This window comes from Thalassophryne amazonica, chromosome 8, assembly GCF_902500255.1.
Source record: "Thalassophryne amazonica chromosome 8, fThaAma1.1, whole genome shotgun sequence".
Taxonomy (NCBI): domain Eukaryota; kingdom Metazoa; phylum Chordata; class Actinopteri; order Batrachoidiformes; family Batrachoididae; genus Thalassophryne; species Thalassophryne amazonica.
This window is the reverse complement of record NC_047110.1, coordinates 17,254,333-17,266,650: the sequence shown is the minus strand read 5'-3', so window position 1 is coordinate 17,266,650 and position 12,318 is coordinate 17,254,333. Positions and strand designations below refer to the sequence as shown.

The following is a 12,318-nucleotide window of genomic DNA, read 5'->3' as shown; positions in this document are numbered from 1 at the left end:
ATCACTTGCATTTTGATGGAATGTCGGCTTTGACATTTTGGTCAAGTGGCGCTTTCTCTGTGCCTGATTCAGCACACAGGTGTTTCAGTTCTGAGGACCTCAGTGGTTGGAGAAGGTCAAGGAAATGCCCACACTTCTCCTTGCTGTAGCATATGGATTTCTACTTTGAAGAAGTAGGGATGGACCTCTGCTTGGGTGGTTACCATCTGGGACTCAAGATGGTTCCATGGTGTTGTAGATGCAACGACGCGTGACACCAGCTCATCCTGCCAGACTTGACTTGTTAGATTCAGTCGGCAATGTTCTGTGACACCAGCTCCCATTCTTTTGCTGCTGCTAGTGGTGTAACAATCCATCATAAGTAGTGATAATCACATCGTGAAGCCTGTATCAAATTGTTTTTGTTTTTTTGTTTTGATATCACGAGAAGTCCCATTTTTCATGAGCTGAACTCAGAGATCTTAAACATTTTATATATATACAAAAGGCCTAAATCAGACACAAAATCAGGCAGCTTTGTGAATAATATTTGAGAGAAATGGGTCTTTTGTGTATATAGATGTTTTAGATCTTTGAGTTCAGCTCATGAAAAATGGGAGCAAAAACAACAGTGTTGTGTTCATATTTTTGTTCAGTGTATTTATGTAGGACTTTTCCATCACTCATAGCACTAAACAAAATAAAGTCCAGTAATGAAAGAATAAATGCTAATAATAAAAATAAGTACTACAGCAATGCACAATACACTAAATTAAAGAGCTGATAGTACAGAAAATGTGCATTTTATACTCTCAAATGCAGAACTCATATTGTGCATACATATTCATTAATAGATCTAACTCCACTTGGCAGAATAGGTGGGTTGAGCTTTTTTGTTTGTTTGTTTGTTTCCTCTCTTTACCATGGTGAATAATGTATGCACTCTGTTTAGAATGGGTTTGTGTTTTTCTTTCTTTTTTTTTTTTTTCTCCTCATGGATATGCTTTATGTGGTAACTCAGTTGATTGAACTAATTTTTTCACCGGTGCTGAAACTGAAATGTCTGAATTTTCCAGCTGAGATCAAGTCAACCCAGAGTTTAGTATTACACTCAGTTTGGTGAACCTGCTTTCTGAAGTATAACCAGAGTGAAATGCTTTAGTCATCATCATATGTTAATTGTGTCTTGACTGACAGGTGCCAGATCTGTTTGTCTCACTATACTGATGGGGAGGAGCTGAGGACTTTGCCATGTTCCCACGCTTACCACACACAGTGTATTGACCGGTGGTTAAAGGTACAGTAGCTCACACACTCTTCTCTCTACTTGATTGAAGTAAAACTGTACGTACAATATTTTAGCAACACAAGGACTCACCTGGACTGAAGCTCCGGTGGACTTACACCGTAGGTCGCCTGTTCATTAGCGTCATCATGTGTAAACATCTTCTCCGAAACCACTGGACCAATGAAGATGAAATTTGATGTGTATGTTCCTACCCATGAGGACACCAAAGTTTGTTCATGGCATTCGGATCAGATTTCAAATATGGCCACCATCTAGAACAGGGGTGCCCAAGTTCGGTCCTCGAACTCTACCTTCCTGACACTCTTAGTTGTCTCCATGCTCCAACACTCCTGAATCCAATGAAAGGCTTGTTAGCAGGCTTTTAATGAGCCTTTCTTTGGATTCAGGTGCGTTGGAGCATGGAGACAATTAAGAGTGTCAGGAAGGTAGATCTTGAGGACCGAACTTGGGCACCCCTATTCTAGAAATCTTATATATAGCGATTTGTCAGCCATTTATGAAGTAATTGAGCTGAAATTTGCTACACGGATAGCATTCAGCAAGCCCAAAAACACATCCGATGGGTTTTGCGAAAATTTTGATTTTTACCTTGATCTGACTCCTGGTCTATCATCATGCCCACTTTTCCCGTTTTCATCATCTCAAAAACCACTGAATCAATGAAGCTGAAATTTGGTGTGCTTGACCCAACCCATGAGGATACCAAAGTTTATTTGAGGCATTTGTTGAAGTGATATGATTTCAAATATGGTCACCATGGTGGCCATCTTGAAAATCGCATATACGGCCATTTGTCAGCCATTTATGCTGCATTTAAAATGAAATTTGCTACATGGGTAGCACATGGATTTATGTCATGGGTCACCTGTCTGTCGGCATCGACGGCGGCATCGTCTTCTCTAAAACTGCTGAGCCAGTAAAGTTGATGTAAATGTTCCATCCTGTAAGGGCACCAAAGTTTGTTCGATGTATTCTAATCTTACGTATGTCAAACTCGGATGCCGTGGCGACCATATTGAAAATGCCACCTAGAGCCATTGGTCAGTTTTTAAAGCTATTGAGCTGAAATTTGGTACAAGGGTAACTCGTAGAGCTCTCAAGTCATTCAGAGTGGGAATCACATTTTAAAGCAGTCCTATCAGGTCTCACACATTTGGTGTGAAACATGTTCTCATGCTTTCATGTTAATGCATGACTTTCTCCAACATTCCATCGCTGTGACCTGCAAGACAAGATTTGGCAGAAAATAAGTCCTTGATGGTATCTCAACTTGAGAGCTCTGAAGTAGCTCCAAAACATATCCGACAGGTTTTAAAGATTGTTTTTAATTTTGACCTTGATACGGCCTTGTCCACTTTCCTAGCTGAATCTGTGATGTCTTATATCTTCCAGGTGAGCTACACTGCCTGTGGCATTATTTTTGTAAAATACTATAATTCAGTTTAAGATATTTTAAGCCTTAAAATTATGAAGAATTATTGGTGTTTGTTGCAGTGCGTGACAGGTAGTGTTTGCCGATGAGCCATGTCTGGTGAATTCCTTCCTTTGAATTCACTGGGAATGGGTTCTGGCCCCTGACTGTTTCAGTGTTTGCCCAGAATGAGTCTTTTTTTTTTTTTTTTTTTTTTTTTTTTTTTTTTTAGATCATTGTGACTTGGGTGCCTTCATTGGTGAGGAAAGGATTACTGACTTTGACTTTGCAGATGATACTGTAATCTTTGTGTTATCAATGGATATCCTGATTCCAGCAGTAAACTCTTAGATACTGTACATCTCCAACCCTGCTCCTGGAGAGCACCTGCTCTGCATAGGGATTATCAGTGTGACTTGAGGAAAGTAGTCATTACCTCGGAGATGCGCCATATTATGCTACAAACAAATGTACCAGTAAAGTACAGCTTACACTTATATGTGGTTATATAATCACATGTGGACTGTAGTGTCAGCTCCTTCAAGCTATCATAATTTACATGAAGCATCAGTCGTACTATTTTCATAGCGCATTTCCATCTGGATCAGAGGCTGGAGACCTGGAACAACTCGGGGATTAAGGTCGTTGCCCAAGAAACTCTTGTCTGGTCTGGCTGGGGTTTGAACCGAAGATCCTCTGTCTCAAGCCCAAAGCTTAACCACTAGACCATCACCTCCCCGTGATCATGAGTTAACCTACTGTTGAACACGTGTAAACAAACATTGAGTGACATTATCACAACTAATAGGGTTGCCAACTCTCACACATCTGGCGTGACACTCACGCTTTTAGCATCAATCTCACGCTCTCACACACAAGCAAAAAATATCACGCCAAAAGAAAAATTTCTCCCTTTAATTTTCTGTTGATGACTAGATTAGACCAGACCAGGCCACAGCGCATTGTTTCTTAATGAAAGGAGAGGAGTTTAACACACACACACGAAACTGCTGTTAACATCTGCCGACAATGGATTCTCTCATCAGTGATTTACAGAAAAGCTGTCACCTGATACCAGTGATGCCTAATCTGACCACTTTTTTCTTCTTTCCAATCTTTCCAAAACAATAATCAGATTAAAGTTACTTCTTCAAGTCACTGCATTACTATTATCTTTGCATTGTGAGTCAATCACAGCATTAAAACCGGCCCTTGAGCAGGGGGATGTCGGGGTTCGGCTGAACATTTCACCCGCCTTCAGCGAGCTGCCAGCTTTTCATCCGCTGTTCAGCAGTTGTCTCTTAAAGAGCGGTGACGCTCAGAGTTATGGTTTCACGAAGACATTTTTACACTTTTTTTCCCTTTAAAACTGTGCTGTGTGTCTCCTCGCTAAAAACAGCTGATCTGTGATGCGTTATAAATACTAACGCTTTTTTTTCCACTCAAATGCACCTAAAGTCTCTTTCTGAGGACTTGATGTAAAAACACTGATTAAAAACCTTCTTACCTGTCAGTCTGGTTGTGTTTTCTGCATAAATGGACATTATCCATTCATCCTTACCAGACAACAAACCAGGGGCAAATCCAGGCAGAAAGGGAGCATTGGGGGGTGGGGTTCCCCACAACAGCCCAAATGAAGGGGATTTGGGGGCTTCAAAAGTTGTTTTTTTTTTTTTTATTCAAAAACTAGATCATTTCAGCAGTGTTAGGCTTGAATCTGTTCCTTCTCTTCAGTTCTGGAGAAGACTTACACGGTACAGAAGCTGCTGGTATATGAAGATAGATTTAGCTTGTAAAGAGTTGGATAAACGGCTGCGTCCATCTTCCCTCTGTCTCTCCTTGCAAATTCACTGCAGAAAATGGTTCTGGGAAGCATTAGCATGGCTACCACCCTTAATTCACAGCCCTCTTCACCTCCATTCATTTTAAGCATTTTTCTGTCTCTCCTGTGCCTGTAGATGAGCTTGCTGAAATATTTCAGAAAAAGGAAGGAGAACAGAGAGAAGAATCACAGTTTCCCTTCTATTATTATTTGTATTAGTAAATGAGAACTGTTTTTTTTTTTTTTTTTTTTAAGTTAGGGTTACCAAAAATGTTCAGCACACGCTATGTGCACGCAGAATCTCACTCCAGCCAAAGTCCAAAAGTTGGCAACCCTGCAACTAATCACAACTCTGCACTTAATGAAACATCGTGGCTTTTATTTTTCCATACTCGCTTTCAGTGTCCTGATGTGCCAGTGTGAGCAGCAAACAGATATTATTGCGGATGTTATACTTGCTAAGTTAGCATGATATTAGCATTGTTGTCTTCTTGTAACTTCAGTGGTGGTTAGCAAACCTATTGGTGCATTACTGCCACCTACTGGACAGGAGCATGTAGCAGAAGCCTGACAAACCAAAGAAAAAAGTCCTGCATTGAAAACCTGCATCATTATTTAAAGTATTAAAAGTAAATGTTTTCATTATGTGGAATGACTAATTTCAGAATAAAATAGATGATAATATTCAATTATATTTACTGATTATTGCACTTTATCTACATATGCCTTTATGGCATCTTTCTGTTCAGGGTGTTAAGTGACACTGTAATGTGAATACATTCAAAAGTGATAATAATAAAAAGACAAAGAATGACAGTCTTATAATGTTTTTACATTTGTCACTTTCCATATCAGTTGTAGCTTTTCTTTTGATCAGAAACGAGACAGGATTTTACCGGTCGAGTGCAATAGAATGCACGTCTGAGCATATAAAATTTCAAAATCATTTCCAGAGTTCACAGTGCAGAACTCGACCTCCGTTTTAATTAGTAGTAAAGAACTGTCTTCTAAATATGGTTAGACTCCTTTGATTGTTCATACAGTTGAACATTAAATCTGCAAATGCAGTCAGACTTATGTCTGTCATTCCTGGTTATGAAATGAAATTCACAAATATTCCCTCATGCTTTTCTTTCTCAACAGGATAATGGCAGCTGCCCAATCTGCCGAATTGACGTGCGCCAGGAAGGAGATTTCATTGGTTTCTCCTGATGACAGGAATTTTTTTCTTTTTTTAAATCTGTTTCTGCCACTTTTGTTAGTTTAACACTTGGCTTTTAATTGACTTTTATGAAAAATGTAATAGATTGAAAGCTTGCTTTGTGTAATGGTGTTTTTATGAGGGCCTGGTATTTTAATAAAGATTTTTCTGAAATTTCACATTTGTCCTTTTTTAATACCACACTAACTGCTGTTCAGGGCAAATGACTGATTGATAGAGTGATTAAATGTATGGGGGGGGGGGGGGGGGGGATTCTTTCACCTGTCACAATGAAGTTTTTCTGGTTTCTGTGTTTGCAACCCTTGGAAAAAAATTAGGAATCAACACACGTAGATCTTCAACCAACTTTCTTTGCAGCAAATAAATGGGATATGTCAGGTTTGGGAGAATGTGCTGGTGCCACGCTTCACCACATCCACAACACCAGATTCATCTTGTGTCCTGGATGGCAACCACTCATGCAGATAACCGGTTCACCCTCACATCTGGAAAGTGACCACCTACTGCTGCAGCGAGGTGAAATGTGTGCATCCTCTTGGCCTTTTCCAGCTGCATGGGTCCTCATCACTCAGGAACTTGTGCACTGGATGATGCATAGAGAAACGTGCCACGTGGCCAAAATGATGAAGCTGCCGGTCCATCACAGTGCAAACTCTTGATCTTAAGGCACCTTGGCACTTACACATATTTAATCCCTGCACTGGCACGCAATCTGGCGTGCCATTGAGTAAACTTGTCATAACCTGTTATATACTGCGCGCGGCTGTGTGCCAGTGTGCACATGCAGGGCATCTGAACCCAAAAAGATTATAATGAGATTTTACATCTATAATAGACATCATTTTACAGATACATTAGCTAACTCATAAGAAGGAATGAAAATGCAGCTTTTGTACCAATCCATTACAATATATATTATGAATAATAACCATTGAGACAAGATTCTGCTGGTCATATCATCCACATAAAATCTTTAGAGGATTGCCTTGCATCAGTGAGAAGCTGGATGTCTAGAAACGTCCTGCTTTTAAACACTGATAAGACTGAAATGATGGTTCTTGGTCCAGTGATACGTCAGCATCACTTTGACCAGTTAATGCTGAGCTTAGGCTTGGGTGTCATACATCACACTGACAAAGTGAGGAACCTTGGGGTAATTTTTGATCCTACATTGTCCTTTGGCCTCCACATTAGAAATATTACGAGGACTGCTTTCTTCCACTTGCGAAATATAGCGAAGATTCATCCCATCTTGTCTATGGCTGATGCTGAGACCCTGATCCATGCGTTTATCTCTCCTAGATTGGACTGCTGCAATGTTTATTTTTTGGTTTACTGCAGTCTAGCATTAGGGCTCTCCAACTGGTTCAAAATGCTACTGCCAGACTTTTGACATGAAGCAGAAAGTTCGACCACATTACACCCATTTTGGAATCCCTTCACTGGCTTCCTGTCCCAGTGAGATCAGATTTTAAGGTTCTGCTACTAGTCTGTAAAACTTCACGGACTACCACCTCCCTACCTAGCTGACATAATTAAACCTTATGTACTGGCACGGGCTTTGCATTCTCAGGGTGCAGGACTACTGACAGGGTTTTCTGTATATTAGCAATATTATTATCAAATATTAATGTCTTTACTTTGATGTACTCTCTTTGATCTTGTCTTTGATTCTGTTCTCTATTTTTCATATATACATATGTGTGAGAGTTCAATCAATTTTTTTATATAGCACCAAATCACAACAAACAGTTGCCCCAAGGCGCTTTATATTGTAAGGCAAGGCCATACAATAATTATGTAAAACCCCAACGGTCAAAACGACCCCCTGTGAGCAAGCACTTGGCTACAGTGGGAAGGAAAAACTCCCTTTTAACAGGAAGAAACCTCCAGCAGAACCAGGCTCAGGGAGGGGCAGTCTTCTGCTGGGACTGGTTGGGGCTGAGGGAGAGAACCAGGAAAAAGACATGCTGTGGAGGGGAGCAGAGATCAATCACTAATGATTAAATGCAGAGTGGTGCATACAGAGCAAAAAGAGAAAGAAACAGTGCATCATGGGAACCCCCCAGCAGTCTAAGTCTATAGCAGCATAACTAAGGGATGGTTCAGGGTCACTTGATCCAGCCCTAACTATAAGCTTTAGCAAAAAGGAAAGTTTTAAGCCTAATCTTAAAAGTAGAGAGGGTGTCTGTCTCCCTGATCTGAATTGGGAGCTGGTTCCACAGGAGAGGAGCCTGAAAGCTGAAGGCTCTGCCTCCCACTCTACTCTTACAAACCCTAGGAACTACAAGTAAGCCTGCAGTCTGAGAGCGAAGCGCTCTATTGGGGTGATATGGTACTACGAGGTCCCTAAGATAAGATGGGACCTGATTATTCAAAACCTTATAAGTAAGAAGAAGAATTTTAAATTCTATTCTAGAATTAACAGGAAGCCAATGAAGAGAGGCCAATATGGGTGAGATATGCTCTCTCCTTCTAGTCCCCGTCAGTACTCTAGCTGCAGCATTTTGAATTAACTGAAGGCTTTTTAGGGAACTTTTAGGACAACCTGATAATAATGAATTACAATAGTCCAGCCTAGAGGAAATAAATGCATGAATTAGTTTTTCAGCATCACTCTGAGACAAGACCTTTCTGATTTTAGAGATATTGCGTAAATGCAAAAAAGCAGTCCTACATATTTGTTTAATATGCGCTTTGAATGACATATCCTGATCAAAAATGACTCCAAGATTTCTCACAGTATTACTAGAGGTCAGGGTAATGCCATCCAGAGTAAGGATCTGGTTAGACACCATGTTTCTAAGATTTGTGGGGCCAAGTACAATAACTTCAGTTTTATCTGAGTTTAAAAGCAGGAAATTAGAGGTCATCCATGTCTTTATGTCTGTAAGACAATCCTGCAGTTTAGCTAATTGGTGTGTGTCCTCTGGCTTCATGGATAGATAAAGCTGGGTATCATCTGCGTAACAATGAAAATTTAAGCAATACCGTCTAATAATACTGCCTAAGGGAAGCATGTATAAAGTGAATAAAATTGGTCCTAGCACAGAACCTTGTGGAACTCCATAATTAACTTTAGTCTGTGAAGAAGATTCCCCATTTACATGAACAAATTGTAATCTATTAGACAAATATGATTCAAACCACCGCAGCGCAGTGCCTTTAATACCTATGGCATGCTCTAATCTCTGTAATAAAATTTTATGGTCAACAGTATCAAAAGCAGCACTGAGGTCTAACAGAACAAGCACAGAGATGAGTCCACTGTCCGAGGCCATAAGAAGATCATTTGTAACCTTCACTAATGCTGTTTCTGTACTATGATGAATTCTAAAACCTGACTGAAACTCTTCAAATAGACCATTCCTCTGCAGATGATCAGTTAGCTGTTTTACAACTACCCTTTCAAGAATTTTTGAGAGAAAAGGAAGGTTGGAGATTGGCCTATAATTAGCTAAGATAGCTGGGTCAAGTGATGGCTTTTTAAGTAATGGTTTATACTGTTCATGTACCATTATTCTTTTAAATAATCACTCATCAGTCATATACACTGAACTGTTCAAGTAATCATTAAAACTGCTCCCACGAGAAAGTAACATTTGATCTTTGGCTTAGTGAATGTGCAGACTGTTTTGCTAGAGCTATGTTTTTGCTAAGTGCAGATGTGCATCTTTAATTAATGGTTCAGCCTTGAGGGAAGAGCGGTGTGACCGGCACACTGGTTCAGGGCTGGACATTGTTATGGGAAGCCTAGGAGACTGAGGGCTCAAAGCCATAACAGTTTTCATATCAATGTGAGACCTTGTTTTCTTCCCTTGTGAGACCTTGTTGTCTTCCCTTGTTTTGTGATATTGTCACTCCTATATGCTTGTATGTAACTTTATTCAATAAATAGGTGAAGCAAATGGGCGGGGCCCTTCAGAGCGGACAAGGACGGTTCTTGGCAAAGAGTCACACTCGTTTGCTCTCTCCTGATCAGGAAATGAAATTCAGTCTCCTGTGTGACCATTCTTTGTGTTAACTGAGTTGCTCTTTTACAGATTTCAACTCTGACAACTACTTTGTGTCCCTAGGGTGAATAAGAAGTCTGCGGGTCACAGAGCTTTCTCTTATCGTGCCCCTGTTCTGTGGAATGATCTCCCTGTGTCAATTTAATAGTCAGATTATGTGGAGGCTTTCAAGTCCAGACTTAAGATGCACTTTCCCTTTCGTATGGGTAGGTTACTGGCATAGTATAGTTCTACGCTTTTCACCCTTTTAATTCATTTTATTAGGAAACGGAGCAGGCCACGGCCTCAACTTTACCTAAATTCTGGGTCTTTTAGTGAAGCTTAGGGCTAGTGGCCAGTGATCACCTTAGTATTTCCTGTTTTTCTTGTTGTTTAATGCTGACAAATTATACTGTGTTTCTTGTCTTTCTGATGCTTGATTCTGTTATTTCCTCTCTGTTTAAGGTGCAGTTACATCCAAAGATGGGTGTGGTAATTGTGCTGGAGACCCTCCTGTCCTGTGCACCAACAGCTTTTCCTGTATATATTCATTTTGTAAATTGGTCTGTAATTTATGTCTGTAGCATGGCCCAAGCAGAGGGTCACCCCTTTGAGTCTGGTCTGCTTGAGGTTTATTTCTCAGAGGGAGTTTTCCTTACCACTGTTGCTCTGGGGGTTAGTAAGGTTAGACCTTATTTGTGTGAAGCACCTTGAGGCAACTCTGTTGTGATTTGGTGCTATACAACCCCAATTCCAATGAAGTTGGGATGTTGGGTAAAATGTAAATAAAAACAATACAATGATTTGCAAATCCTCTTCAACCTATGTTCAGTTGAATACACCACAAAGACAAGATATTTAATGTTCAAACTGATGAACTTTATTGTTTTTGTGCAAATATTTGCTCATTTTGAAATGGATACCTGCAACACGTTTCAAAAAAGTTGGCATGGGGCATCAAAAGACTGGGGAAGATGATGAATGTTCAAAGAACTCCTGATTGGAAACAGGTGAGTGTCATGATTGGGTATAAAAGGAGCATACCCAAAAGTCTCAGCTGTTCACAAGCAAAGATGGGGCGAGGATCACCACTTTGTGAACAACTGAGTGAAAAAAATAGTCCAACAGTTCAAGAACAATGTTTCTCAATGTTGAATTGCAAGGAATTTAGGGATTCCATCATCTACAGTCCATAATAGTCCACATTTCAAATTGTTTTTGGAAATCATGGACATCGTGTCCTTTGGACAAAAGAGGAAAAAGACCATCCAGATTGTTACCAGCGCAAAGTTCAAAAGCCAGCATTCTGTGATGGTATGGGGTGTGTTAGTGCCCATAACATGGGCAACTTACACATGGCACCATCAATGCTGAAAGGTACATCCAGGTTTTGGAGCAACACATGCTGTCATCCAAGCAACGTCTTTTTCAGGGACGTCCCTGCTTATTTCTGCAAGACAGTGCCAAGCCACATTCTGCACTTGTTACAACAGCGTGGCTTCGTCATAAAAGAGTGCGGGTACTAGACTGGCCTGCCTGCAGTCCAAACCTGTCGCCCATTGAAAATGTGTGGCGCATTATGAAGCGCAAAATACAACAATGGTGACCCTGGACTGATGAACAACTGAAGTCGTACATCAAGCAAGAATGAGAAAGAATTCCACCTACAAAGCTTCAATAGTTAGTGTCCTTGGTTCCCAAACGCTTATTGAGTGTTGTTAGAAGGAAAGGTGATGTAACTCGGTCACCCGTTAGCATCATTATCTCTCAATCATATTATAAGGCAGGAAGCACCAGGACCTCAAAGATTTGGTCCTTTGTTCTCCTGAAACTATCAGCATTACCAAACACCTCTGTCTGGCAACCTCATGACTCCATAAGCTCCTTCCAGGCATCTGATCTCAAAAGCTGAAGACCCAGAGATGTGAAGGTCACTGCTGAGATAAGTGGGTGTCTTACATTGTTTACCTTCCTAAGACTAGCATCAGCACAGTCTGAAATGGAAATTCAATCTGCACACCAGTTAGGACCACTTTTGTCAAAGGAAAAAAAATTTATTGCACCATGCTGTATTTGGTGGTGTGGCTCTGTTCTTGACAGTTGGGGGGGTGCATACTAGTTTGAGAGTGGCAGTGTGTGGGCAAAAGCAGGTTAAAGCAGTTTAAACACAGGCTCCTAAATGAAGTGGCCAATGAACAAACAGCAGGCAATCACCTGAGCTACCAGCTAGTTGGCGTTTGGAGACGGTGGCCTGGTCTTACCAGTAAAGGCCCTGTCACACCTTGATTATTTAGCCAGCGCATGCTGACCGTATTAAAAATGTTGGCATACGCCAAATGTTGGGTACATCTAATAAGTCTTTACAGACCTTACCCAGCTATTGAACTCTTAAATAAAATAAATCATGTTCCCAACATGTTAAGTGAAACCATAAAGGGATTATAAGACTTCTTCAAAATGCTGGTTGCTCTCAGTCAGGTCTTTCCAAGATCTTGTGTAAATGCAAAAACAAAAAACACCAACTTTGTTAGATGCAATTTCCTGTATAGGCTCTCATTAACACTTTGTCAGAAACTTAAGGAT

General features: G+C 40.5%; 1 protein-coding gene across 2 annotated transcripts in view; it reads left to right on the top strand.

Moving 5' to 3' along the window:
* LOC117515300 (uncharacterized protein DDB_G0271670-like) overlaps positions 1-5,899 on the top strand; it is a 49,935-nt gene extending 44,036 nt beyond the window's left edge. For both annotated transcript variants that reach the window (XM_034175794.1, XM_034175795.1), the window contains 2 exons: positions 1,177-1,276; positions 5,665-5,899. In XM_034175794.1, coding sequence (XP_034031685.1) covers positions 1,177-1,276; positions 5,665-5,733 — 169 coding nt within the window. In that variant the 3' untranslated portion in view covers positions 5,734-5,899. The remainder of the gene's footprint in view (positions 1-1,176; positions 1,277-5,664) is intronic.
* The last annotated feature ends 6,419 nt before the right edge of the window (positions 5,900-12,318 follow it).